This window comes from Bombyx mandarina, chromosome 09 (genome assembly GCF_030267445.1).
Source record: "Bombyx mandarina strain Sakado chromosome 09, ASM3026744v2".
In the NCBI taxonomy this organism is placed as follows: domain Eukaryota; kingdom Metazoa; phylum Arthropoda; class Insecta; order Lepidoptera; family Bombycidae; genus Bombyx; species Bombyx mandarina.
The window spans coordinates 780,553-807,155 of NC_143216.1; the positions used below are offsets into that span (position 1 = coordinate 780,553).

The 26,603-nt window shown below is 37.0% G+C and overlaps 2 protein-coding genes across 4 annotated transcripts in view; one reads left to right on the top strand and one right to left on the bottom strand.

Annotated features, from left to right (window-relative positions):
- The first annotated feature begins 952 nt into the window (after positions 1-952).
- On the top strand, positions 953-21,529 carry LOC114247430 (katanin p60 ATPase-containing subunit A-like 1). Of its 3 annotated transcripts, none has more exons than XM_028180402.2 (9): positions 953-1,115; positions 2,150-2,321; positions 13,280-13,509; positions 15,355-15,794; positions 16,881-17,060; positions 17,940-18,082; positions 18,928-19,037; positions 19,609-19,735; positions 20,207-21,529. In XM_028180402.2, exons 2-9 carry the CDS (start codon positions 2,170-2,172, stop codon positions 20,403-20,405), a joined length of 1,581 nt encoding a protein of 526 aa, XP_028036203.2. In that variant the 5' UTR covers positions 953-1,115; positions 2,150-2,169; the 3' UTR covers positions 20,406-21,529. The 3 variants fall into 3 exon arrangements, with proteins under 3 accessions (XP_028036203.2, XP_028036200.2, XP_028036204.2); XM_028180399.2 differs by having other exon boundaries at positions 954-1,115; positions 15,322-15,794; XM_028180403.2 differs by lacking the exons at positions 953-1,115; positions 2,150-2,321 and adding an exon at positions 11,435-11,606 and having other exon boundaries at positions 15,322-15,794.
- Positions 21,530-22,432: 903 nt separating this feature from the next.
- LOC114247429 (V-type proton ATPase 116 kDa subunit a 1) overlaps positions 22,433-26,603 on the bottom strand; it is a 54,604-nt gene continuing 50,433 nt past the window's right edge. Inside the window, exon 14 of the mRNA XM_028180398.2 lies at positions 22,433-26,561. Coding sequence (XP_028036199.2) covers positions 26,423-26,561 — 139 coding nt within the window. The 3' untranslated portion in view covers positions 22,433-26,422. The remainder of the gene's footprint in view (positions 26,562-26,603) is intronic.

The following is a 26,603-nucleotide window of genomic DNA, read 5'->3' on the forward strand; positions in this document are numbered from 1 at the left end:
CCTAAAATATTCTTTACATCCTGTGCCTTGCGAAAACTACGACTTTGTAGAACACATTATTTACAAAAAGTGTCGCGACAGCATATATTTAACTATTATAGTTATGCCGCAATAAGTGTTCTTTTATTTAAAAAAATAAAACAATGTCAAATACCGTTGAAATTTTTTTAAATCCCGAGCGGAGCCGGAACTGGCCGCTAGTAACAAATATAAATACTCAATTTCTTCATATTGCCGGTGAACATAGTTGAACAAGCCTAAGACCTATTTCAAGCATCAAACAGCGTCATACACGTAAGCAATGCCAAGGGCACATCTAAGCCGTTGTCTACAACTGTAGACGTTCAGTGCTGCATACTGTAAGTTCGTACCGCACACTGTTCTATTGTGAGATCATTATCTTGGTAGACCGAGGTACTGGTCAAACCATTGTAATAGGGAAGGACAGATTGTGAATATAAAATTAATGAAGTCGTAAATTGTCGCTGTATTTAATGTCTGTAATTTCAGAGACATTCTAAATTTAAAATAATAAAGATGTGTGGTGTCGTGGTACACTGGATAGGAAGAAGTTCCTTATTATAAAAATATTAATTTTAAGTTGTATTCGAGGTATAAAGAAAATAATTATTCGGGTATACATTTTTTTTGATAAAAAAAAACTGCTTTACAAAGTTATCAACTTTATTTTATTCACAATGATTTATAAAAAATATATAATAATAATATACAAAGAAACAGCTATTCATATGAATAAAATAAAAATCTTACGTTACGGACGTTTTTTCCCGGTTAGGGTTCTCCTCCGCAACGTCCCATAAGGAACTTTCGTTCCAATAATATCGAACTTTAATTATGCACAATGCACATCCACGACACAATTAAAAAACATCGTTCGGTATAAAGTACCTTTCGTAAAGTACCGTCGGTCATCGTCCGCCGCGTCGGCCGCGTCGGACGCCAGTGCGTCGCGGTCACTCGACGCGGCCGCCGCCTCTCTAGCTCCGTAGCTCGACGTAGACAACGTAGACGGTCTACGATTCGCGTGCCGTTTTCTTGAACTAATTAAATGTAATTAAATAGCTGCGGCTTTTCGTATTTCTTTTATTTAAAGGGTTTGTTAATTTTACTTTTGAAAAATTTATTTGTGGATATACTAGTTTACGGAGTTTAGGAAATTAAGCGGATATTACAAACGGATTTAAATGGACCATGCATTTTTCACGCTTTTGTTAGTTTAATTTTTAATGGTTGCTGTACCGGGCGTATGAATCTATATAAAATACGTGTAAAACAGTTGAGGAAAGTAGCCCGTTTGAAATACTGAATGCAATGGTTGTCTAGTATAACACGAGCTTTAAGTAATGGGATTATAGATTCAAAATAGTGTCTGTACAATAAATAATTATAATATGCAGTATAATAACTGTTGGCAATGAAATTCATGTTTTAATATTATCACAACTTTTAATAATTCCCTAATTTTCACCTTTTTACCTGGAATACGGGCTGGATACTGGACTATGATTAAAAATAATTGCAGACTATTTGTATCCATTAGTCTAGAATAGAGTGTCTTACAGTGGGAAACAATATTGGAGCAGTACCGTGAGGAAATACTAATGCGTCTATCGTAGAACTTAGGATCATAAGTTTTAACTTGTTTATTTGATATTGCGACCTTTGTTTCAACGGCCTTTTGATTGAACTAAGGTCTCGTGTCACATTGTCGTAGGACCAAACATTGTTTTGTTGTGTTGTTGTATATAGGCGTTTATGTTGAGACTAGCTTTTGCCCGCGACTCTGTCCGCGTGGAATAGTTACTTTGGCATAACGCTAAATCTTGACCCCACTTCATTTACGTAGAAAGTGAAAATATTTTTGAATTATAGCTATTTAAACTACTATTATGAAACAATCTTTATTGGTGCTCCACTTGTATTGGCCTTACCGTGATGCCTATAGCCTTCCTCAATAAATGGGCTGTATAACACTGAAAGAATTTTTCAAATCGAACCAGTAGTTCCTGAGATTAGCGCGTTCAAACAAACAAACTCTTCAGCTTTGTAATATTAGTATAGATTAATTATTGGTCGTATTATTATTTTGACTTCGGTAATGGTCCTCTACGTCACGTACTCTCGTTAGGTCTCGTTTACTATTCGAAGATGACGAATGACCTGAAAGCTTCAACGAGCGAGAAGGAGGCACGGGGCTCCTGGCCGAGGAGGGACGACCTCAAGATTGAGTTCGGGTTCGGAATGCCTCTTGGGGCCATGAGTGCTCATCCAGCTTTCCACTCCGCTTGGGACATCGCTTGGTAAGACTCATTGCAAATCTACATATTTTCTAACACGCATTCATTAGCTTTAGCATCTATTCGATTGAATATTTCGACTTAATATATAAGTAATACAGCTTGATGAACTGATGATCTAACAATAATTATATTACTTCGAGTTCTTTTAAAGTTTGAGCGTAATTTTGGGTTAAATATATTTAGTTATAGACAAAATGGTGGTCTGAATGTGACGTCGAAATATTATTTTAATAGTAGCATCTGTGTACTCCTATGTACAAAATAAATATGATGAGGAAGCCTATCATCAAACCTAATAAATTTACTTATTTGAGTAATATAAAATTAAATGTTAATATGAAATTATATTATACCTAGTCAGGTCATAAATTCTGTCACATGTTTAATGTAAAATAATTGAAACAAGTTTATTCATTATGTAACCATTCATATACCAAAATGAACTTAACAAAACATAGATTCTTATGACACTAAAGTTTATTCAAAATGACCTCCGTGATTTTGAATACAGGCCTTCAATCTGCGCGGCCAGTCGTCTATCGCAGCACGAACGAGGTCCATGTCAATATCGGCGGCTGCCTTAATCTAGGATGTCTTGAATGACTCCAAATTGGGATGAGGCTTTGAGCACGCCTTTTCCTCCAAGTGTTGTCATATCTTGTAATCTAACGGATTCAAATCTGGACTGGAGGAGGGCCAGTCTGTGTGCCGGATGAAGTCGATTTCACGCGCCACCAGTCAGTCTTGTGTGCTCTTCGCTCTATGAGCTGGCGCCGAATCTTGTTGGAATACCCAGTGCCTGTTATTGAACATGGTATGAGAAACAGGTTCCACAAGGTTCGTCAGGACTGTATTTTGATACACAACTGCATTCGTTTTTACACCTTTCTCACAAAAATGTACCTCTGTTAAGCCCCAATAAGAAACTCCCAACCATACCATGAGCGAGGATGGAAAATGACCTCGTTGTACACGCGGAATACGGTTGCTCACTTCTTCACTACTGTGTGCGTACACCTTATCATTTTGTTTGTTGTAGCTCTCTTCTACGGTAAAATTTTTTTCATCCGAAAAAAGAATTTCCCGATATTTTTTTCCCGCGTACCGCTTCAACAAAGCGCGGCATCTCTTCAGTCTCAGGTCCATTAGACGAGCATTCAAACGATGTCCTGTTTTTCTTCGATATGCCCGAAGCCTTAAGTCTTCATTTAACACCCTTTTCACCGTGGTTCTGCTTAACCCCATCTGAAGGGCCAACAGTTTCTGCTTACGTTTGGGATTTCTTTGAATTCGCGCCCTCACAGCTTTCATCACTGCTGGAGTCCTAACAGACCGAGGGCGACCACTTCTTGATCTGTCACCTACACTAGAGTCTTCATTGTATCGTTTGATGGTACGATAAACGAATCTTTTGGTTATATTCAAAATTTTCAGTATGTTAAAAATTTGAATTGGCGCGTAACCGCAACGATGCAACGCAATAACTGCAACACGGTCTTCTTTAAGCGTCCACTCCATATTTAAAAATTAGTAAAAATTCTAAAAGTATACATTTTTATTTTCATGAACAATTCGAAATTCGAATTCAATAAACTTTTTTGTGGCCAGCATTCTAAAAGAAAAGTTTTTACTGTGTGACAATACTTATGACCTGACTAGGTATTTATATTAAATGTTGTTCGTTGGTAAACCGATGTTTTTAATATCCTAGTTGGACCAATTGACTATTTTAAAAATGTTCATATGAAAAGTGACGTTCAATGTTTTTTAGAGAGTTCAATGTTTTTTTTATTGAAAACGGTAAGCTTATAAAATTAATTGAAAAGGACAACGTCTATAGGGTCAAAATTGGGTGGAATTCTAAATCATGTTTCGTGCGCTTACGTTGTTATACTTATGGGTTCCGATAAACATTTAATACTTAGGTGGTCCGTGGGCATTTCATGTAATTTATATGTATATACATATGTATATACTTATGCTTTTGGAAAAGGAGCTTAGATGTTACGCGTAATGAAAATTACAAAATAAATAATTAAATGTTTTTCTTTGTTGTACAGAACAACGTATTGGACATTTAATTTCAATTTCTAAAAAAGTAAAATTAGAACTAATAGACATTATACGAGTATATATTTAAAAAAAATTACATACAATTGCTCGTTTCTGCATTAAGCTTTTTAAGGATTATAAATCTTGTTAATATGTGTGCTGTGAAAGTAATTATTACAAATCGAGCTGTTCTGCCCAGTTTTACACATAAGCTGCTAACCTTCATAATAATGCTTTTGTATGCTTCGAGCTTGATGTCGGACCCGTTTCTCTGTATAACGCGAACCGATCACCTTGCTGATAACCGCTTACAATAATAACAGAGACCTGTCGCATCAGCACTTCTGTGGCCTCGGCGGCGTTAATGTAGTGTTCGTATAAATATTCCGAAACTAAATATATTGTCAACTATGTGTGATTGTTTTTTTTATTAACGTCATTATGTGTAGATGAGCATGCAGATCACCTAATGGTAAGGAGTCACCGTCGCTCATGTCCATTAGCAATGCTCGGGGAACAACTAAGCCGCTGCACGATTGCACGGCATGGTTAGTGCAATTAATATACATAATTGATGTGACAATGTAATTGAAATTTAAATCTCACAATGTCAATCTATGCACCGGCTAGCTGAGCCATCTACTGCAGTACATACATTTTGAAGACTGACTGCTCGTTGTATAGGTTTTGTAAATTAGCATTGTCGAGTTGTCGAGCACCAAAGATCCAAAAGATACTCGATCGATATTGCCCGGTCAATTGAAGAACAAGTGCAATCTTATAGTTATATTTATCACAAATTACAACTTCTACCCGTCCAACAACTATTCAACGTGGGCGTGCTGGACAGTCTTGTGCTCATCATACGAGACTTCAACCGCTCTTTTCGATATCGAGTAGAGGGAACCCGTTCCTCTCCGCGACCACTCATGGCTGGAGTCCCGCAGGGCTCCGTCCTCTCGTCGCTTCTATTTAGTTTATTTATTAAGACATTTCCCCGTCTCCGTTGTGGTTCGTGAGAAACGTCGACTCACACGACGAGCTGGACCTCGAATCGATCCGAAAACACATGAAGTCAGCGTCGGAACGCTACTTCGATAAGGCTATGAGTCATAATAATCGCCTTATCGTTGTCACCGCTGACTACTCCCAGAATCCTGATCACGCAGGAGCCAGTCACCGTCAACGCCCTAGACGTCCTTACGGATCCATCAGATCCAATAAGCCTTGCATTACACGCCTTCAGCTCTAACACTAGGAGCAGACTTAGGGACCTCGGTAACCGTACTCGTTCAACTCGGCAAGGAGTTCGATGTGCAACCTAACCTAAACATCATCCCGCTGAGTTTCTCGCCGGACCTTCTCAGCGGGTTGCGATTCCGATCCGGTATTAGATTCATTCGCGAAGCAGCTGCCTTTGAGTTGTTAGGTCTCCTTTAGAGGCGCTCAGGCAGCTGTTAGCAAATTCCACCCCTCCTGACTGAGCCTTTGCTCGCGCACCTGCCCTGGTCAAACTGGAGAGGTCTCCGGGCCACCAGTAATCCTTCAAACATAAAAAAAGATCGCCAGTAAAATAATCGATAAGCGTCATCAATCGGTGCACACCGCAAAGAAACATGGAAGTAAGGGCCGAAGTGTTTGTTTGCTTATCGAATCATATCGTAATTCATCAGCTAATTTATTTATGAATATTTATTAGTATGGTAATCAAGGTTATATTTTTGTAGCTTCGCCGGTCACGCAACATTCGACATCGTCCTTGGACAACATTGTTTCATACGAATACACCGTGAAAATGACGCAAATAGAACAGTTTTTTTTTCTCTCCATTTATTGTAAATCTTTATTATTACTACCTCTTGTGAGCTCGATGGGGTTTAGTCGGTAGTCGGTTCTGCTGGGCAAGTGCTTCGCGCGCCTTTTTCAAGGCGTAGTCTCCTGTGAGAAATTGGGGGAGGTGAAGGACCTCTTGTGAGTCCGCACGGGTAGGTACCACCACCCTGCCTATTTGTGCCGTGAAACATTAATGCGTTTCGGTTTGAAAGGCGGGGCAGCCGTTATAAGTATACTTGAGATCTTATAACTTATACCTCAAGGTGGATGGCATATTTACGTCATAGATGTCAATGGGCTCCAGTGTCCACATCTAAGCAATTAAAAAAAGAGAAGGTCAGATGTGTTTGCACTACAACAGTGCATCTGCATTACATTTGTAATTTGTATAATTCAATTTATCGAAAAGAAATCCGCTTGCCCCGTTCTCAAGTATAGACTCATACTATGTCTCTTTGAAGCAAAAAAACAAAAAAAAATAAGAAAAATCACAATTAAATATACATATTTAGCGTTGAAAAGCTATTCGATTTAAGAAATATCCTTCTTCAAACGAGGCTTGTGGAGAGTACTTAACGGTAGGCAGCGGTTTGGCTCTGCCACTGGCATTGCTAAAGTCTATGGGCGACGGTAACCACTCACCATCACGTGGGCCGTATGCTCGTCTGCCTACACGGGCAATAAAAAATATAAAAAATACTACGCATACCGCATAGGCTCGCTCGCGGCTGGTGTGAGGATATTTTTGAATATTGAATACAGTAAAAATATTTGGATACGGATTATTTGGATGGATATAGATTATATGGAACGGATATTTGGATCGTTTTGAAATCCGTATCCAAATATTTTGATAAATATGACCAGTATTTATCCGTTTAGCACACGTAAAATCATTATCTCGATTTGAAATTGGATTTAACAAATAAATGAAGACTGATTTGCCTGAGGGGTCTGGAACAAATTGGCCGTTCCGTTGAAATCACGCCCACATAATAATTTACCATAATTCGACTGGACGAGTGGGCGAGATCCTCACAAAGGACACAATAATAATCCGTATTAGAGCAAACGTAAGCTTGTTAGGGCCATTTTACTTGGTCTGAGCAGGGTTTGTTGATATTGAAACACTATTTGAAATATTATGTTCTCAAAGCTTCTTCGAGCATGTTTACTGCTCGAAGAAGATAAAAATATTTTTAATATTTATCAATTATACGAATCTTACGTTTATTTAATAAATAAAGTTAGTATTAAATTATTTAATAAAAAAGTTTATTTAATAAATCGGGACAAATTACATACGATAATAGGCCCCCAAACTAGGCTTTTCTGTACTGTGCTCCAGTAACCACTTAACACCAGGTGGGCTGTGAGCTCGTCCACCCACCTAAGCAATAAAAAAAAACATTTATTTTCTAATTACATTCTAGATCCCAGGAATCTTTACATTATCTATTTTGTAATTATAAAAATGGATAATAACTAGTGATAAAAACTGCGAATACCGATATACTTAGTATGGCCATAAATAATGTTACAATTAAAAATAAACAAAATATTACATTTTAATTTGGAATCTGTCATTTTTATATGATTGCTCATTGAGTTTTCTCATTTTAGCGCTAATACATTGCACAATATTTTGCGATATTAAAATGGAGTGGGGTGACAAAGAGAACAGAATCGCTGTGATTGCATTACACAAAGTAGGTATGGAGCCAACTGCAATTTTTAAAACTCTTCATACGCTTGGTATTAGTAAAATGTTTGTGTACCGGGCTATTAATAGGTGCAATGAGACCTCCTCTGTTTGTGACAGAAAAAGATCTGGTCGTCCACGTAGTGTTCGTACGAAAAAGATGGTCAAAGCAGTAAGGGAAATAATTCGAAGAAATCCTGTCCGAAAGCAAAAGATTTTATCTCGGGAGATGAAGATAGCGCCTAGAACCATGTCGAGTATTTTAAAAGATGACTTAGGACTTGCAGCCTAAGGAAGCTTCCCAATTAGTCGACAGAGTGCAACGTGGGCACTATCCGACTTCAGTGATGGTGTGGTGGGGTATTAGCTATGAAGGAGTGTCTGAGCCATACTTTTGTGAAAAAGGTATCAAAACATCGGCACAAGTGTATCAAGATACCATTATTGAGAAGGTAGTGAAGCCCCTTAACAACACCATGTTCAATAATCAAGAATGGTCCTTCCAGCAAGACTCGGCGCCAGGTCATAAATCTCGGTCTACGCAGTCTTGGTTGGAAACGAACGTTTCGGACTTCATCAGAGCTGAAGACTGGCCGTCGTCTAGTCCCGATCTTAATCCGCTGGATTATGATTTATGGTCAGTTTTAGAGAGTACGGCTTGCAATAAACGCCATGATAATTTGGAGTCCCTAAAACAATCCGTACGATTGGCAGTGAAAATTTTTCCCATGGAAAGAGTGCGTGCTTCTATTGATAACTGGCCTCAACGTTTAAAAGACTGTATTGCAGACAACGGAGACCACTTCGAATAAGCTTTTTATACTTTAAATTGTTTTATATTTATGTATTAAAGTAACATACTGTAAAAGTAATAAATGTTATTTGCAATAGATTTTTTTTTATTTGTTTGTAGCAGTGTTTATGACCAGACTAAGTAAGATAGATGAAGTGCTTATTGCTCTAAAGTATTTGGTCTGGATTAGCGTAATTGAATCAGCCAGTATTAAGTAGTTAACAGAATCATGAAGCGTAGTCTCAATTTCATTGAAATTCATCAAATCGATTATTCGAATCAAACCGGAATACATGTGCACTTCGCAATGGAAATAGTCAAGATAGCCATCGCTATTATTCTGGTCTCCTGGTACAAAAAAGCTAAAACTTTTGTATTATTGCTTTATATTATTTTTGTATTAGCATATCTGCTTATAGTCTATGGATTCGTATATCTACATATAATAAAAGAAAAAACTCCGTTAGCTCCTCGCGCAGCATTGCCGTGGAAAATATTATGAGATTTATATTAAAATTATAATTTGCGTAATTACTCGTGGTAGGACGCCTTGTGAGTCCGCACGGGTACGTTCCACCATCCTGCCTATTTCTGCAGTGAAGCAGTAATGCGTTTCGGTTTGAAGGGTGGGGCAGCCGTTGTACTGTATAAAACTGGGACCTTAGAACTCATGTCTCAAGGTAGGTGGCGGCATTTACGTTATAGATGTCTATGGGCTCCGGTAACCATTTAACATAGGTGGGCTCGTCCACTCAAGAAATAAAAAATAAAAAAATCCAAGCCACAATGTGATGCACAATTTCTATCTGCGAGCCTCCGCCTTCACCAAGCTACCTTTCCATGTCATTCAATCAACGTATGAATTGTTTTCAAAGCTTAATGGATAAAGTATGCTTCCTGAAAAAAGAACCATTCAGTGAAAAGTCATTGACTCCAATCTATATGTTTGTCTGACTTGCTACATACGTAGCAATGAGTACTACGTATGATAGTCATTGACCTTTGGCACAGTTCCGGTACGCGCTGTCAAGTTTACCCTCCTTCAGAGCGAAGAGTTCGTTCACCTCAATGCAGTTTTACAGCGCGGTGGTCACATACTGCAATACATTTTGAGTGATAGGGTCCAGAGTTCTTAGGCCTGCATACACCCCGTCCTGATGCAACCGGTTCAGAAGTAATCGAATGATTGCTTAATGTCGACGGACTGTGGTAATAGGCAGCTGTAGTGCCGTCTTTACTAGTTGAATTCCAGGACTTATGACAATTATATTAAGTTTATAACAGTTATTCTGATGACGTTAGTAAATACGTATCGCTTTTAGATTAGTATACAAGGCTATTTTGTTCGAAGAGTGAAAGGAATGAGTTGGCAAATGATTATTTTAGTTTCAATTCGTTAACTAAATTCTTTTGCCTATGCTGATAGCCTTGAGAGGCTATTTCAGCTTCGCCCTAACGTGTAGGTGAGCTCACGGGGCTCAAACCGGAGTGTTGCTAACACTGACCCTAACAAGAGCAGTGCTTCACAGAATCTACCACCGGATTGGAAACGCGACCCACTGAGAAGATCCGACGAGAAACTCAGTGGGCATTAAAGTCTGATTTCATGTAGCGGTATCCTGTGGTGAATCCGACAAACCATTATGAGCAAACTGATGTTTATGATCTTCTACCTTAAAAGCCTAAACGAGCTGATACTGTTGTGCCTATTTTTGTCAGGAAGCTGTGACACGTTCCTATTTGCAAAGCCGCTATTAATTGAAATGGATTCAAAATGGGCACTTGGATTGAAGTTGAGTGTTCCCAAGCTGGCCGTTATCAGAGCCAGAACTGTCCAGATTTGAATTTATACGCATTATATACAGCGTTGTTATTTGTGCTTGCCCTAGACGAGGTCGACCCATGAATGCGTGACTGACCGTTGTCAATCCCTCTCCATTCCGCAGCTATTATTGCGTTCATGGTAATAAACCTTTCGTAACATAACTTATTTCCGTAAAGCAGTCGTGTATTCAGATTCAATGCGTATTTTGTGGTTTCAATCATATTTGTAAATGAAAGATTTGTTTATTGAAATCGTCAATACGTTGACAGTGTTGACAGTGTTGAAATTGTTTACATTATTCAAGAGTAAAATTGCTGTTTAGTAATCTTTATGCAATAAAAGAGGCCTTGAAGTGTCTGTTGGCCTTTAAATACACGATCCTTTTACGACAAGATATATTATCTAGTACTTAATATAGGGCATAAGGGATTTGAAATTAGGTAGTTTAATAGGAAATGAAGTGAAGATTGCTACCATGGATGAATTATGGCGATGTGACAGTAACTACTCCGACTGACAGACAATAACTCTGATTAAGTGGACAGGCTAATATGATTCTCTGACCTATTTAAACTGAAGTGTATTATTGTAATAAAAAAAAGTATGATTAAGTCGTGCCAAAGATCAGGGCGTCCACTCAAACCTTTCTGTTGGTTGAAATCTAGGCTAATTGGAGTTCATTTACACACAAAAACATTTCAGAAAGTGGACCAGCCGTGGACCTTTAATAAAACACGTTCTTATTCGTATTTTTGTAAGGTGTAATTTTCTATAACGTTATCGTTAAAGTCCTTGTTTTACTATTGTTTATGACTCTATTGTCATAGCAACGTGTCCACAACACCGACGTCAGTGCCATAGATTATACACTTAATAGTCCAAGATTTTCCGGACTTCGTAATGACACCCATTGTAGCGAAAATTATGATTGCGTGACCGACTGTAGCTCTTAGAAGAAAAGTAACTAATGTTTTTGAAGCGAACATCAATCTTGTTGAAGCGAAGTATGGATTTCGGAAACGCATTTTACCCGAACGTCGGGGGGCTGAGACAGTTCTTTGAACCAGACCCTTTTTTTGGGTACGTACTTAATAACACGTACGGGATAAACCTCTCTTTTAAATCTATAGAGCGGCCCTAAAATGTTTACGTAACAAAAATCGCACCCAAAGTGGAATGCTCCAATATTGTACCTTAGATAGAAACAGTAAACAGATGCAGCAGAGTTTTTGAGTTGGTCTCTGAAACAGAGTTGAGCCTATTAGAACTTATTAGAAGTAGAGAACTTATCATCTGCTAGAAAAGGATATTATTAGTAACAGTATTTGAAAATATCAATAGTATTTTACGTTTTTTATGTTTTATAGTCAAAGGAACCGATAAAATTAATGCAATAATGTTTGAGGTTGATATGTTCCTGATATGCTTTAGCTCAAAACTAGTATAACTGAACCACGCTTTGCTGTGACTTTAGCTCTAAGTTTTGTCTATGTATGAGAAATAGCTATTTGTTAAATCTAGTCTCACGCCATCTGGTCTAGGTACGTTGATGCTTAGATGAAACGATATCCTGAACGACAATCGTACAAAGTTACATTTCAATCGGTCGAATCTTTTTTTTTGTTTTTTTTTTATTGCCCTTGTAGGCTGACAAGCATACGGCCCACCTGATAGTGAGTGGTTACCGTCGCCCATGGACTTCAGCAATGCCAGGGGCAGAGCCAAGCCGCTGCCTACAGTTAAAGCTTAAGACCGCTAAGTTTGAGAGATTACGGGTGGCCCGAAGGCCTGTCCAGTTTTCCCAGGGCAGGTGGGCGAGCAAGGGCTCAGCCAGGAAGGTTGAATCGCTCACGAGCGCGTAGAGGTTCAATATACAGACAAACATTCGTTTTTACTCATATAGATATTGAAATAAAAATAAAGTAGCTTTAACTGAAGTTGATTAATTTACAACGAAGTCTTGATTAGTTTATTTGTTTCATGATAACTTCCTTACTCACGATGGCTTATATATGATACACGAGAACTAAACTGAGCAAAGTTAAAACAATTTAGCCAATTACGTTCAATGAAGATTGTTGAAAAATGAAAATAAATTATAGTGAATAATCTTTTTGATTGTTGTAAGAATCCTCATTTGAGCTAAAGTTTTTAACTGAACAGAAATAAGGTCGTAAGCCTTTGGCGTTCAAAATATAGTACTGAATGCGTTATACTGTAAGAAGGTTTTATTGGTGGTAGGACCTCTTGTGAGTCCGCACGGGTAGGTACCACCAACCCGCCTATTTCTGCCGTGAAGCAGTAATGCGTTTCAGTTTGAAGGGTGGGGCAGCCGTTATAGCCATACTGAGACTTAGGAACTTATATTATCTCAAGGTGGGTGGCGCATTTACGTTATAGATGTCTATGTGCTCCAGTGGCCACTTAACACTAGGTGCGCTGTGAGCTCGTGCACCCATCTAAGTAATAAAAAAAAGCAACGAGGAAGCGGATTCAAAACTGTAAATGTTGACGAGCAGTTTTTGAAGCCCATTCAATTCAAAGCACATTGATTATTTATTTGTAGCACGTGTAATAGTAACTGTTATAGGATTAAAAGTATTTTATAAAAAATACTGAATGGCGAAATAAAAACATTGTCCAGATAGGCTTGAAAACATAAAAAAGTTCCGAAATATAGGATTCGGACTGTCGTTGGAGCAACTTCCCTTTGTCTTAATATCCAAAAATCAATTTTTTTTTAATTTTTTCAGCCCATCATCAGGCTTCCATCAGATGGCTCGTATGATGGACCGTATGATGGTGGAGAGCCTCCAGCCGTTTGGTTTTGCTAGGATGACGGCAAGACAACGTGGTGATACTCGGGATCATCAGCCTCCACGTGATGGTCTACAGACAGAGCGCCCTGACACGAGGAAGGAGCGGGCGAAGAATCATTCCAACACGCATGCCGCCACTGGTACCAGACATCCTCCTACCCAGAGTAAGATTTTGTCAGATCTTCTTCTTCTTCTTCTTCTTCTTCCAGTGCCTCTTCAATCCTGAAGCTTAGCCGTTAGATTCTTGTATTCATTTCTATCAGCAGCCAGCCGGAACAGCTGTTCGACGGAGGCAACACCGGTCCACTCCCGGACATTCCGGAGCCACGACACCTTTCTTCGCCCAGCACTTCTTTTTCCGACCACTTTGCCCATAATTATCAACTGCAGCAGCATGTATCTATCGTTCCTGAGCACGTGACCGAGATATTCTATCTTGCGCTTTTTGATAGAAGGCAACATTTTCCGGGACATATGAACGCGCTGAAGCACGGTTTCGTTCCTGACCCTCTGCGTCCAACTAATGCGTAACATGCGACGGTAGCACCACATCTCGAAAGCCTGTAGGCGTCTTGTAGTGTCCTCTTTCAGGGTCCACGTTTCGCAACCATACATGGCGATGGGCCAGATATAGCACATGCGTAGCCTATCAGATCAGTAATGCCTATTTCCTTACTAGCGTATATGGGCAGAAATGACCCATTTGCCTATAGGTTTTGAGGGGCGCCAGTGCCTAATTACGATTATTATGCTTTATGTAAATGCTGTCCACATACCTTGGACAGTTTCATTTGCAACAGTATAATTGTTATGATGACGTTATTAGTAGTAGGTAGGTAGTTAATAGTACTATCGTAATAGTACATATTGCGATACGATTGCCTTGGGGCCTAAGTCCTTTCTAATTTTTTTTTATTGCTTAGATGGGTGGACGAGCCCACAGGCCACCTGGTGTTAAGTGGTTACTGGAGCCCATAGACATCTACAACGTAAATGCGCCACCCACCTTGAGATATAAGTTCTAAGGCCTCAAGTATAGTTCCAACGGCTGCCTCACCCTTCAAACCGAAACGCATTATTGCTAAACGGCAGAAACAGGCAGGGTGGTGGTACCTACCCGCGCGGATTCACAAAAGGTTCTACCACCAGTAAAATTCAAATCAAACTCTCACTTCAAACTTTATCAAACTCTGAAACAAACATTGGTACTATGAAACTTAGCTTCATAATATCTATATTCGTTTCAGATTAGTTAGATTTACGGGCCTGGCCTCTGTTGCTATTTTCGATCAATAATGCATTTCATCCAAATTTAAGTTATTTTTTAGAGCATTGCATTTCTAATGAAATACGTAAAAGACTTAACAAATGTTCAGCATTGGCTTTAACGGGGAAGGAATAACATCGTGTAGTAAAAATCGAACCCGCAAAATTATAATTTGCGTTACGTTATAATTTGCGTAATTATAATTACTAGTGGTCGGACCTCTAGTGAGTCCACACGGGTAGTGCCCACCACTCTGCCTATTTCTGCCGTGAAGCATTAGTGCGTTTCGGTTTAAAGGGCGGGGCAGCCGTTGTAACTATGCTGAGACCTAAGAACTCATATTTCACGGTAGGTGGCGGCATTTACGTTGTAGATGTCTATGGACTCCAGTAACCACTTAACTCTCGGTGGGCCGTGAGCTCGTCCACTCACCAAAGCAATAAACAAAATGAAAAAAAAACATTAGTACCACCTTGTCAGAAGTATAACAGATAATAAAAATGATATAGGATAATATTGAACAGTAAGTATTAATCGAGATACCTTATTTAAAAGATAGTCTGCTAGTAAAGAAATGCGCTATAATATTAGTCACTAGTTGGAGTCGCATACCGCTGTTCAATAGCACTGTATTTTCCTTAATGTCATATCCGTTTTCTTTAGCTCACCGTTTCTTGATAAAAACGAAATCATCTTGTTCAATTTTCAGTAGTGAAACCAACTCAGTCGAATACATTTCTAGATCAGTCACAAGAGCAAAATAAACAAACGGACCCCACGACTGAGAAATGGGCGGGATCGTTACGGAAACGCGACCCTGACATCCAGCCGACCTTGCCGTCCATCGTCGCTAGAAAGACCTCTTCATCTTCAGTGGGCAGTGGAAGGAAGACCAGGTCTGTGGAAAGGATGCCACGACAACGCGTAAGACAGTTGGCTCCAATTAAACCGATTGTTAGAAAGGCTGAAGCCTCAGAAGGACAAGATGTTACAATTTATGAGAAGGATGAAAAAACATTCGATGCGACCGGCTATGAAATGCATCTAGTGGAGACCCTGGAGAGAGATATATTGCAGAGGAATCCTGATGTGCGCTGGAAGGATGTCATTGGATTGGACGATGCAAAGGCCGTGCTACAGGAGGCGATGGTTCTGCCTTTAGTGATGCCTGATTACTTTAAGGTTAGTTTAAAAAACAAAAAAATAAAAAAAATAAAAAAACACGTTTTATATAAAATTCAACAAAAAAATAGAAAATAAATTTTAATAAATTTAAATTGAAAATAGTGTAAAAATATATATATATTTTATTGTAAAAGAAGCGTCAAAATTTATTTTCTATTTTTTAGTTGAATTTTATATAAAGCGTGTTTTTTAGTTTTTTTAAACTATTATTTATTTTTCATTTTTTAGTTGAATTTCAATTTTTCAATATTTTTTTTAATATTGAAATGTCATCGGTCCTCGATAAATTTACAAAGTTTGAATGAAATCTGGCCGTTTAAAGTGGATCAAAATCGCGTCTAAAGGAGTCAGTTACAAACATACATACAAGTGAAGCTAATATGAAGCGTGTAAAAACAATTTGAATTAATTAACCAAAATGGTATGGACATGAAACTTCGATACTTTTGTAGTCTGGTTCCTGATAAAAAAAAATCCATCGACTATTTATCATAATCGACTTAAAGAAAACGGGCTTAATAATTTTATTTTATATTATATTAATTTGCAAATGAACTTAAAATAAATGGAAATTTATCTTTTTTTTTAAATGGCTGATTAATAAGGCTCAGCTTAAGCTTTAGTGGACTTAGATTTTTAAAATATGGAGGGATTTTTTAAACGACCGCACAATACACTCTTCGAAATATCAATAAAATGTTTATCTAATGGAGATAAATACCAAACAATGTAAATTAAATAGTTAGTATTAATTGTAGGCAGCTTGGCTTGGCTCTGCCCCTCGCATTGCTAAAGTCCATGGGCGACGGTAACCATTCACCATCAGGTGGGTCGTATGCTCGTCTGCCTACAAGGGTAATAAAAAAAAAAGTTAATGCATATTTTTTTCTCCGGTTTTCGCGAGTTGTACAAATTTTTTAAATTACTTTCACATTTAAATATCGCGTTTTCTATTGCCATTTTGTTACATCCGATATTCTAAATACTTTACGGAGGGCCCGCACGATTTAAGTGTTATTAAAATTTATATGAAAAAATAAAAAAATGCTGCTTTAATTATAATAGTTTATGTCCATTCGTCAGGGTATAAGGAGACCTTGGAAGGGCGTGCTCCTCACAGGACCTCCGGGTACAGGGAAGACTTTGCTCGCGAGGGCTGTGGCCACAGAGTGCAGAACCACTTTCTTTAATGTATCTTCGGCCACACTCACTTCGAAGTACAGGGGAGATTCTGAGAAATTGGTCAGACTTCTTTTTGACATGGTGAGGCACTTTAATTAATTTTGATCTAAGCTTATAACGTTTTAGAAGCTCTAAATCTATTATTGTGTATTAACATAGATGCCAATACAATATGCCCATCTTTGACGAGCTGACAGTACATAATACTAATGATATATATTTAAAATACACTGCAGTCCATACAACTAGATAGTAATATACCTATATTACTATCTAGTTGTATATAGTAACCTGAATACCTTGAGGCGTCAGTTTTTACTGGTGGTAGGACCTCGTGTGAGTCCGCGCGGCCTATTTCTGCCGTGAAGCACTAATGCGTTGCGGTTCAAAGGATGGGGCAGCCGTTGTAACTATACTGAGACCTTAGAATTTATATCTCAAGGTGGGTGGCGCATTTACGTTGTACATGTCTATGGGCTCCAATAACCACTTAACACCAGGTGGGCTGTGAGCACGTCTACCCATCTAAGCAATAAAAAAATTAAAGATGTGTGGTGTCGTGGGTCACCGGATAGGAACGAGGTTCCTTATTATAAAAATATTAATTTTAAGTTCTATTCGAGGTATAAAGAAAATAATTATTCGGGTATAATTTTAATTTTTTTATTGATAAAAATAAAATAAAAACTACTTTACAGAGTTATCAACTATATTTTATTCACAATGATTTATAAAAAATATATAATAAAAAAATATGCAATTTTTTGTACGTTATTACAAAGTTAAGTCGTGCGCTGTGTGCATTAATAATAAAAATCTTACGTTACGGACGTTTTTTCCCGGTTAGGGTATCCCTCCGCATCGTGCCATAAGGAACTTCGTTCCAAAAAAAAATCATCGACTTTTGAATCACAACGATGCTAAAAAAGTTTTCACTTCAAAATAATTTTATATTGTCAGGCGTCTTTCTACGCGCCGAGCACGATCTTCTTGGACGAGGTGGACTCATTGTGCGCGGTCCGCGGTGCTGACTCTGAGCACGAGGCCTCGCGACGATTCAAAGCAGAACTGCTCATACAAATGGACGGGCTTGCTGCCGTATTGTGAGTCCAATAGATTTTATCATCGGCTATCAGCAATCATCGGCTTGTAAATTGTATTTTAATACGCTTTTATTAGCTTCAGACGTATATGTATGTTTGTAACGGAATCTTTGAACATGATTTTGACCCCCTTCAAGACGTCGGATGAACTCGAAATTTGGTATACTTATTAAGGACCGATGACAATTCAATATTTAAAAAAAATATGAAAAAATTGAAATTCAACTAAAAAATGAAAAATAAATAATCGTTTAAAAAAACGAACAAAATACGCTTTTATAGAAAATCCAACTAAAAATTTATACAATGCACCCCACGCTTTTTACGCAAAAATTATTTTCTATTTTTTGTTGGATTTTCTATAAAAGCGTATTTTGTTAGTTTTTTAAACTATTATATTATTTTCTTATAAAAAGCTGATGAGATAAAACAAAATAAAAATCTGTTAAGAAACAAGGAACTTTGGAGGGATTTAATTTCGCGCTAAGCAGAGAATCGCGACAAAAGACAATGTTCGCATTCATACAAATTTTGTAGCTTTAAATCTATATCTAAATAGGAAAAGACAAAAGAGTTAAGTGTCATTTTCTCTTTTTTTGTGAATCGATTTTTTAGGAGCGCCAATTGACGAGCCTTAGAATACAAACGGTAATATAACGTATACCCATATTAAAGTTTTGCTTAAATAATACTTTATTTTCCATACCATTATTAGGTTGAAAATAGGATGAATCTAAATCTTGTCATGTCAGGGATTATGTTCGAGTTTCGGATCATAAAGTGAAAACTAGTATTAATAAATATGACTCAAAATATTAATGATTTATTTGTAACATCTTTTTTAGCAACCAAGATAAAATCATAATGGTATTAGCCGCAACCAACCATCCGTGGGACATCGACGAAGCCTTCAGAAGGAGGTTTGAGAAAAGGATCTACATTGGCCTTCCAGATGGTAAAATTTTAACTTAGTATTATTTGTCTTTGATGAAACGGCTCATGGACTCCATAAGCTGAATGTGTCTGTCGACAAAATTCCAATGGAAATAGAATAACGACTATCACAGCTTATTATTACTTTGCGGCTGAAATAGGCAGGATGGTGGGGCGTATCTGTACCATTACTAGGTATACAAATTATTATAATTTTGTTAAAGTATTCTAACTCGTTTTAAAATAATAAAGCATACTACTTAATAAATTAACAAGATGAAAATTAGAAAAAGAAGAGAAATAGAAGAAAATCATATAACGTACTAGTGGCAGGACGTTTTGTGAGTTCGCACGGGTAAGTACCACCATCCTGTCTATTTCTGCCGTGAGACAGTAATGCGTTTCGGCTTGAAGGGTGGGGCAGCCGTTGTATTGTAAAAACTGAGACCTAAGAACCCATGTCTCGTGTGATGTCTATGGGCTCCAGTAACTATTTAACATCAGGTTGGCCGTGAGCTCGTCCACCCACCTAAGCAATAAAAAAAAACCTATTTTTTGTCATCGATAATTTTATAATTCATTAATTAATGCAGAGCCGACGCGTGTGAAACTTCTGAAGCTGTGCCTCCGAGAAGTCGCGCTAGCGGAAGATGTAGATCTAGTGGATCTAGCAACTAAATTGGACGGTTACAGCGGATCTGACATCTGCAACTTGTGCCGGTGAGGTTATGAACTACTTTTTCAAGGAATCGTTATTCCTTCACCGTGGAAGTCAATCGTGTACATTTGTTAAGTACGTAATTCATTAGAAAAATTGGTACCCGCCTGCGGGATTCGAACACCGGTACATCGCTAGATACGAATGCACCGGACGTCGTATCCTTTAGGCCACGACGACTTAATATTTTGTTTTTACACGCTTTATATTTGCTTCACTTGTATGTATGTTTGTATGTTTGTAACTGACTCCTTTGGACGCGATTCTGACCCACTTTAAACGGCCAGATTTCATTCAAACTTTGTAGATTTATCGAGGACCGATGACGATTCAATATATAAAAAAAATTGAAAAAAAAGTTGAAAAAATAAAAATTCAACTAAAAAATAGAAAATAAATTTTAATAAATTGAAATTGAAAATAGTGGATTTTATGTAAAGCGTGTTTTTTTAAACTATTATTTTTTAATTCAGGGATGCCGCCATGATGACGATGCGTCGTAAGATAGCCGGTAAGAGTCCGGACCAGATCCGCAGACTGAAGCGCTCCGAGCTGGAGGCGCCGGTGTCGGCCGCCGACCTGGGCGCCTCCGCGGACAAGACGCGGCGCACGGTGAGCCCCGCCGACGTGGCGCGCTACTCCTCCTGGATGCAGCGCCACGGCTGCTCCTAGCGCCGGCCGAGGGCGCTCAGGGCCCTATTAGAGCGACTGCGCAATGCATCTAACTGATCGCTTACTAAGAACCAAACGAACCATTGACAATGACAATCTGAATCATCTAATTGTTTCTAAAAGTATCTTACAATAATATTACTTCAGATCATGGACTCGTCAAACTTATGAGTTTAGTGGCGACGCGACACCAACTTTTTGGGTACAAATGTGAATTAAATTATTGTATACTGACTATTATCAATAAGGGATATAGACTTAAAATGATGTCATGGTGGATTCAGAATGTATAATTATATAGTCCATGAGGTTTTTCCTATGGGTCGATACTAGCGGACGTTGAGTTGAGTTGATCATAATGTAAGTTTTGTGTTTTAAATTTGCTGTTTAATTGATTAAAGATTCAATAGCAGCATTATTAATTCAAGGTCTAAAAGCGTGGTGGTTGCGGAATACCTTTTTTTTGGGAAATTCCTAAATAAAACTATTATTGAACGACATTAGACTGAATTATTATCCACAAGAAAATTCAATCTTAGTTAATATGGAACCTAGTTGTTGTACCTAAAGACAGGAATAAATGTTAGTTATTAAATCTATTTAAATTGGATACAGACAAGTCTTTAAACATACTATTTGAGTCTTATTTGAAGCTTAGGTTACACAAAAGCTATATTTTTAGTTTTAAGTTCGTCGCTGATGCGTCCTTTTCTTTCGAACAACTTATAGAATGGAGTACAGACTTTGTAAAATATTTAATATAAACTGTACGCTACATTTGTATAGGGATAGTGCGTGTTGAGAGGAGTATGCACATAAACCTGTCGATAGAATTTGAAGTTTGCTTTAATGTAATGCTTGATTTTGTTATTGCTACGAATTACCCTTCTTTGAAATGAACTCAATTTTTATATAAATTTTATGTAGGTATTATAATAACGTTTGTAAAATAATTTAGAGTATTTTATCATATCAAGCAACGAGTGATCGCGATTTGCGATTGATCGATATTTCATGAAAATTCGAATTGTATAATCGATTTAAAATTTATATCGCGTCTTATGTTATATTGTTTCTGATTTTTATTTGTAATACTACTAAGATTGGAATAAATTTATCAAAAATTTTTTTGATTTCATTGTACAACTAACTGCTAGTTATTGAACATCTTGATCTTTGACTTTAACATGCTTTCGATGTTATAAGTACAATAACTTTGATAGTGAATTGGTCTTAGGATCGCAATTATGCTTCGAGTGACCTGTTCCCTCTTCCACAGCGAATACAAACTATTCCACACTACGAGTATATGTCCACACTGGCCTGCACCTACCTATCTTATATACCAGTAGGCATCTTGATAGATTCCGCTGTGGGTTGAGCTGAGCTGGCTGAGCTGGACGTCTTTTTTTATTGCCCCTGTAGTGATACACTAAATTTTATCTGAAATTATTACTTTAACGTTAAGAGCTAGCAGTCCTCAGCCTTAAGCACTCGTGAACACGTATCGCGAACAAGAAATATGTCATTTAGATCGAAAACAGCCTTTATCGTAAAATAGTCACTAAGTGTGCGGTACATTGTAGGTACTTTATATATTTTTTAAATTAGTAACGAAAATATCGTCATTGAAATTGTCTTCGTAAACAAGAGCCAAAATGTCGGTAGTATGTTTACATGTACACATAATACTATGTTATATCGCATTAAAATTAAATGTTGAACTTTTTTGGAACATAAGAGTTTCATATTCCGATTTTATAATTTTTTTTATTCCCCTTATTACCAGACGAGCATACTGCCCACCTGATGGTGAGTGGTTACCGTCGCCCATGGACTTCAGCAATGCCAGGGGCAGAGCCAATACGCTGCCTACAGTTAAGTACTCTCCACAAGCCTCGTTTGAAGAAGGAAATATCATGTTTACAGTATCAAGATGCGACGTTCATGGGTTCTTAGATTCGCTCAATTTGATCGATTCGATTGATCGAAGGTTCTTAGTTAATTAAAGTATGAAAATAAAACAATTCTGTCAAATAAAATTCATTTATTCAGGAATGGTGAACATAATTGAGTGTACTCACTGTCTCGATGAAAATATTCATTTATATTTTACGAACAGATAATTAGCGATAATGATTTGTATTGTGCCAGTGAATATATTATTAGAATAGAATTAAATACGCATTTTATACAAGTTTTTTAGGAATAAGGGAGGCGACATGTTGAAATTGTTATCACAAACACTTCATCGTGAAATGAGATGTATTTTGCGATTCGAAATTCAAATGCATTTAATATTCTTTGAATGCATTTTATAGCGTATTAATAATTTTAAAAAGATAACAGATGTTAATGGAAATTTCTGAAAAAGTAAGCCATTTTATTGAATTTTTACATGATTTAAATATTAGAACACATCAAAAATATTTTATAAATATAATTTGTACGTTATAACAATGACTTGTGGATAAAATTTATTGCTAAATCGTAATTTACATAGTCTTACGATGTAGTCAAGTTACCACTGAACGTTTTAATATAATTATTGAATATTAAACTCTTTTATTAATGAAGATAAAGTATAATTTAGGTTCGTCTTCCTGTAACAGTAATTAAAACTATGCCGTAGCTAATAGTATCACAACCTGCTAACTGTGATATGACATCAGTGATTGTTTCAATAGTTAAGGCCACAGTTGGTTTGTTTGTTTTACTTTAAATAAAATAAATTTAACGACAAGCCTTATAAAACTTTATATATTCATTTAAAAACACAGCGCTTAGCTCTTTAAACATATATAAAAACTCACTATGAAATAAAACATTATAATTGTTCAAACTTGATGATCTAGAATGCTATTACTTCAATTGTTCGCGCGTGTTATCTGTGTAGTGACGCGTTAGTCTGTGGCTCGTGCGCGCTGAGGTGCCTAGCTTAAAGGACTTTGTTTCCAAGCCAGTAAAATTTATTTAAAAAAAAGGTGCCTTGTAAGTAGACAATTAAACAAGAACACGTAGATTGTTGTCCAGTGTCTATTAAACTGGACATATCTGTCCCGTAGACCTCAAAGGCTAATCTATAAATAAATGAAGACACGAGTGGGTGAAGAGGTTAAGTACCATTTGTAAGGTTTTTGAGTTTTTACATTGTATGAAGGTGTTATATGAACCATATTAGACCTTAACTCCGGGTTTAAGGGATATTTTTAGAAATTGCATGCTGGAGTTATGTACGAAGAAAAAGTACTACAGGTAACAAAAGTTTGTTGCTCGTTTTCTCAAAATTAACAAATTGTATCATATCCTCTTGATCCACTCATGTCTTCAAATACAATTGAAGTTTTTCTCTGAGATTTCGAGATAAAGGCTTTTTTTACTTATCGTACGTTTTTATTTATTGAACGTAGCTTTTTTTCTAACTAAAGAAAGAAAAAAAGAATAACAATCTAATCGTGCATCATAATTCCAACTATTAATTACAAATAATATAACATATAATAAAATTTAAAATAAACAAACGATTTAAATGATATTTTTTCAGTAAAATATAACAATTGTCACAAACAGAACACATAGCGGGGAAAGAGTTTGCGTTATTTGAGTTTGAAACGATAATTATTTCCGTACAAAATACGCGGTCGACCGGTCGTATCGCTTGAAGCGTTACTCTCAGTACAACTGTTTTATTTTGGGAGTCCCAATAGTTTTCCCGATTGACTCATTATAAACTCATTTAATACTTATTCACTCAATTATATCAGTAACAAGGAAATAGTGCGAATCAAAAAATTTACCTATCCTATAACAATATTCAAACACTATAATAACACAATACGAGAATAGTCTATAATAATATATTTTTTTAATTAATAATAATTGTTTTTAAGTCTAATTAACATTTACGCGAAGACGGAACTTTCCTAAAATGTTAAAACTGCGAATACCATTTTTCAAATGGCCTAAGAGAAGAAAACCTTTTCGACAGCTGTCATTATCGTAAGACTAGACGCAAATTGTACGAACTTTTTCGTTTTTCTAGAGCGCCAGCTTTCAGAAGGGAAAACTTCTACGTCTTGTTTTCAGTTATTTATGGAGTTTACGTAAACGAAGAGTTCTTCTAGGCTTCGTCTTACAATATGCGCCCAAACTAAGGACAGAGCTACATTAACGAAGGAACTAAACGCATCTAGACGCGTGAGTAGTGTAGGTAGCTGTATATCACAAATTTATTTGCTGTCTTGTCGGACGATTGACTTGAATAATGTGTGGTTCTTGCTTAATGTATTGTCACAAATATCTGGTAAACAAATATGTGGCGTCCGCATCAAAAAACCTCAAGTTTACAATTCGAGTTTTCTTCCCGATAATTTTCCGTATTTTCCGTAAATTATTCCGATGGTATATTTTTTTTTCTTACACATTTTTTTTATTGCCCTTGTAGGCAGACGAGCATACGGCCCACCTGATGGTGAATGGTTACCGTCGTCGGCGCCCATGGACTTCAGCAACGCCAGGGGCAGAGCCAAGCCGTTACCTATCAATTTTTGGAATATTAAATTATAATCGAGAAAGCAGACATTTTCGCCTGGCGTTGGGACATTTCAACTTTACAAGTCAACAAAATCTCACAAAAATTTTGTTTGAAACACTATAATTTATAATTTATTTTTTTAAATTTGAAAGCGGTGTTTAATAAAGACGAAAGCTCGACATTTGAAGAGCGTTCATATTTAAAAAAATGAAGCGATTCATATTTTATTAAGAACTGTATTATAGTTTTGTTAACGCATTTCTATTTGATGTAAGCTCCATTTTGAACTAAATATGGAATCCAGTTGTCCGAAATGACTAATTTACATTCATTAAATTGGTCAAATTTCATTTCTATGCTAAAGTCACCGTACATTTTTAGACAATACGTATTATTTGTCAGTGTCTAAAACCGATTACAAACACCTGGATTCCTTATTAGGTTTCCGTGTCAGGAATTCCGGATCGTTACATTATTCACGTTCCCGTCATTAAAATTTACGAACGTGTGCTCTGCTGTGTTGAGCATTTTGTTTCATTCTCTGGATTCTAGCGTCCGAATAAGGAATTCCGGATAAGGAAACCGAATCCGGAATTCAGATGTCAGCGGCCTAGACTTATCCTATTTGTCACTATCACGTCACGCGTAAATCCTTCGTAAAAGAGAATCATTAAAATGCACTGGTGAATTAATATAGCTTTGTTTATCATTGTTATCATCATATATTTGGTTAAATATAGTTGTAAGATATTCTTATATCGATACTTAAAGTAGACGAGCTCATATAGCGGCAGTGGCAGAAGGATAAATCTGTCTTTTGGTACCTTTATAGTTAATCTCAAGTATAACAGCGCGATGGCAACCCAATTCTCTCCTGAAACCACTATAATGCGACTTACACAAAACACCATATAGCAATATATGATATATTTTTTACGTCATCAATGTTAACGTTTATATATTTACTACCCACAACTAGTTAATTTTGTACTTTGAATGTGTTTTAGCTATTATTATTTTAGATTAAAATACAAAGATAAAATTCAGCTAAAAGTCCAAGACTTTTTTGTCTAAAGCTAGTTTCAGAGATATCTATAATCTATTAGCTGCCTTGTAATTATGTATTTAACATTTCGCGGTACATGAAAAACTAATTTTGGGGTGTCTGTTCGTTACGATGCCTTCCATTAAACATTGAATCGTTACGAGTGATCGTACTCAGAGAATGAACGTCTTACCTGCGCCGCGTCTGAACACACACTGCGGTTTGTTCTGTAGCGATTGTCTGATTGTTGTCATTCAAATAAATAAATTAAAAAAATCATTGCCATTCTTAATTAAATTTCCGAGACACTTAAATTAATCTATGCCCTCAAAGGGCCTCTAAATACGCTCGATATTTTTAACTAAAATCCGAGCAATTCGGAATCTCTTTGGTTTTTTAAATTTCTATATATCATAATGTAGCTACATATATTATAAGTTAATATTCTTCGTCTTTCTTCTCGGGCGGCGCGCCATTTTGCGCCAGTTGCTCGTCGTCGTGCTCTATGATGGCCGCGAATGAGAACGGCATGAAAGCGTATCCTTGTCCGTCGTAGAACTTACTCATGAACTCGACCCTGCGGGAACGAGGTTTAATTCCATTATTTCATAGGTAACAA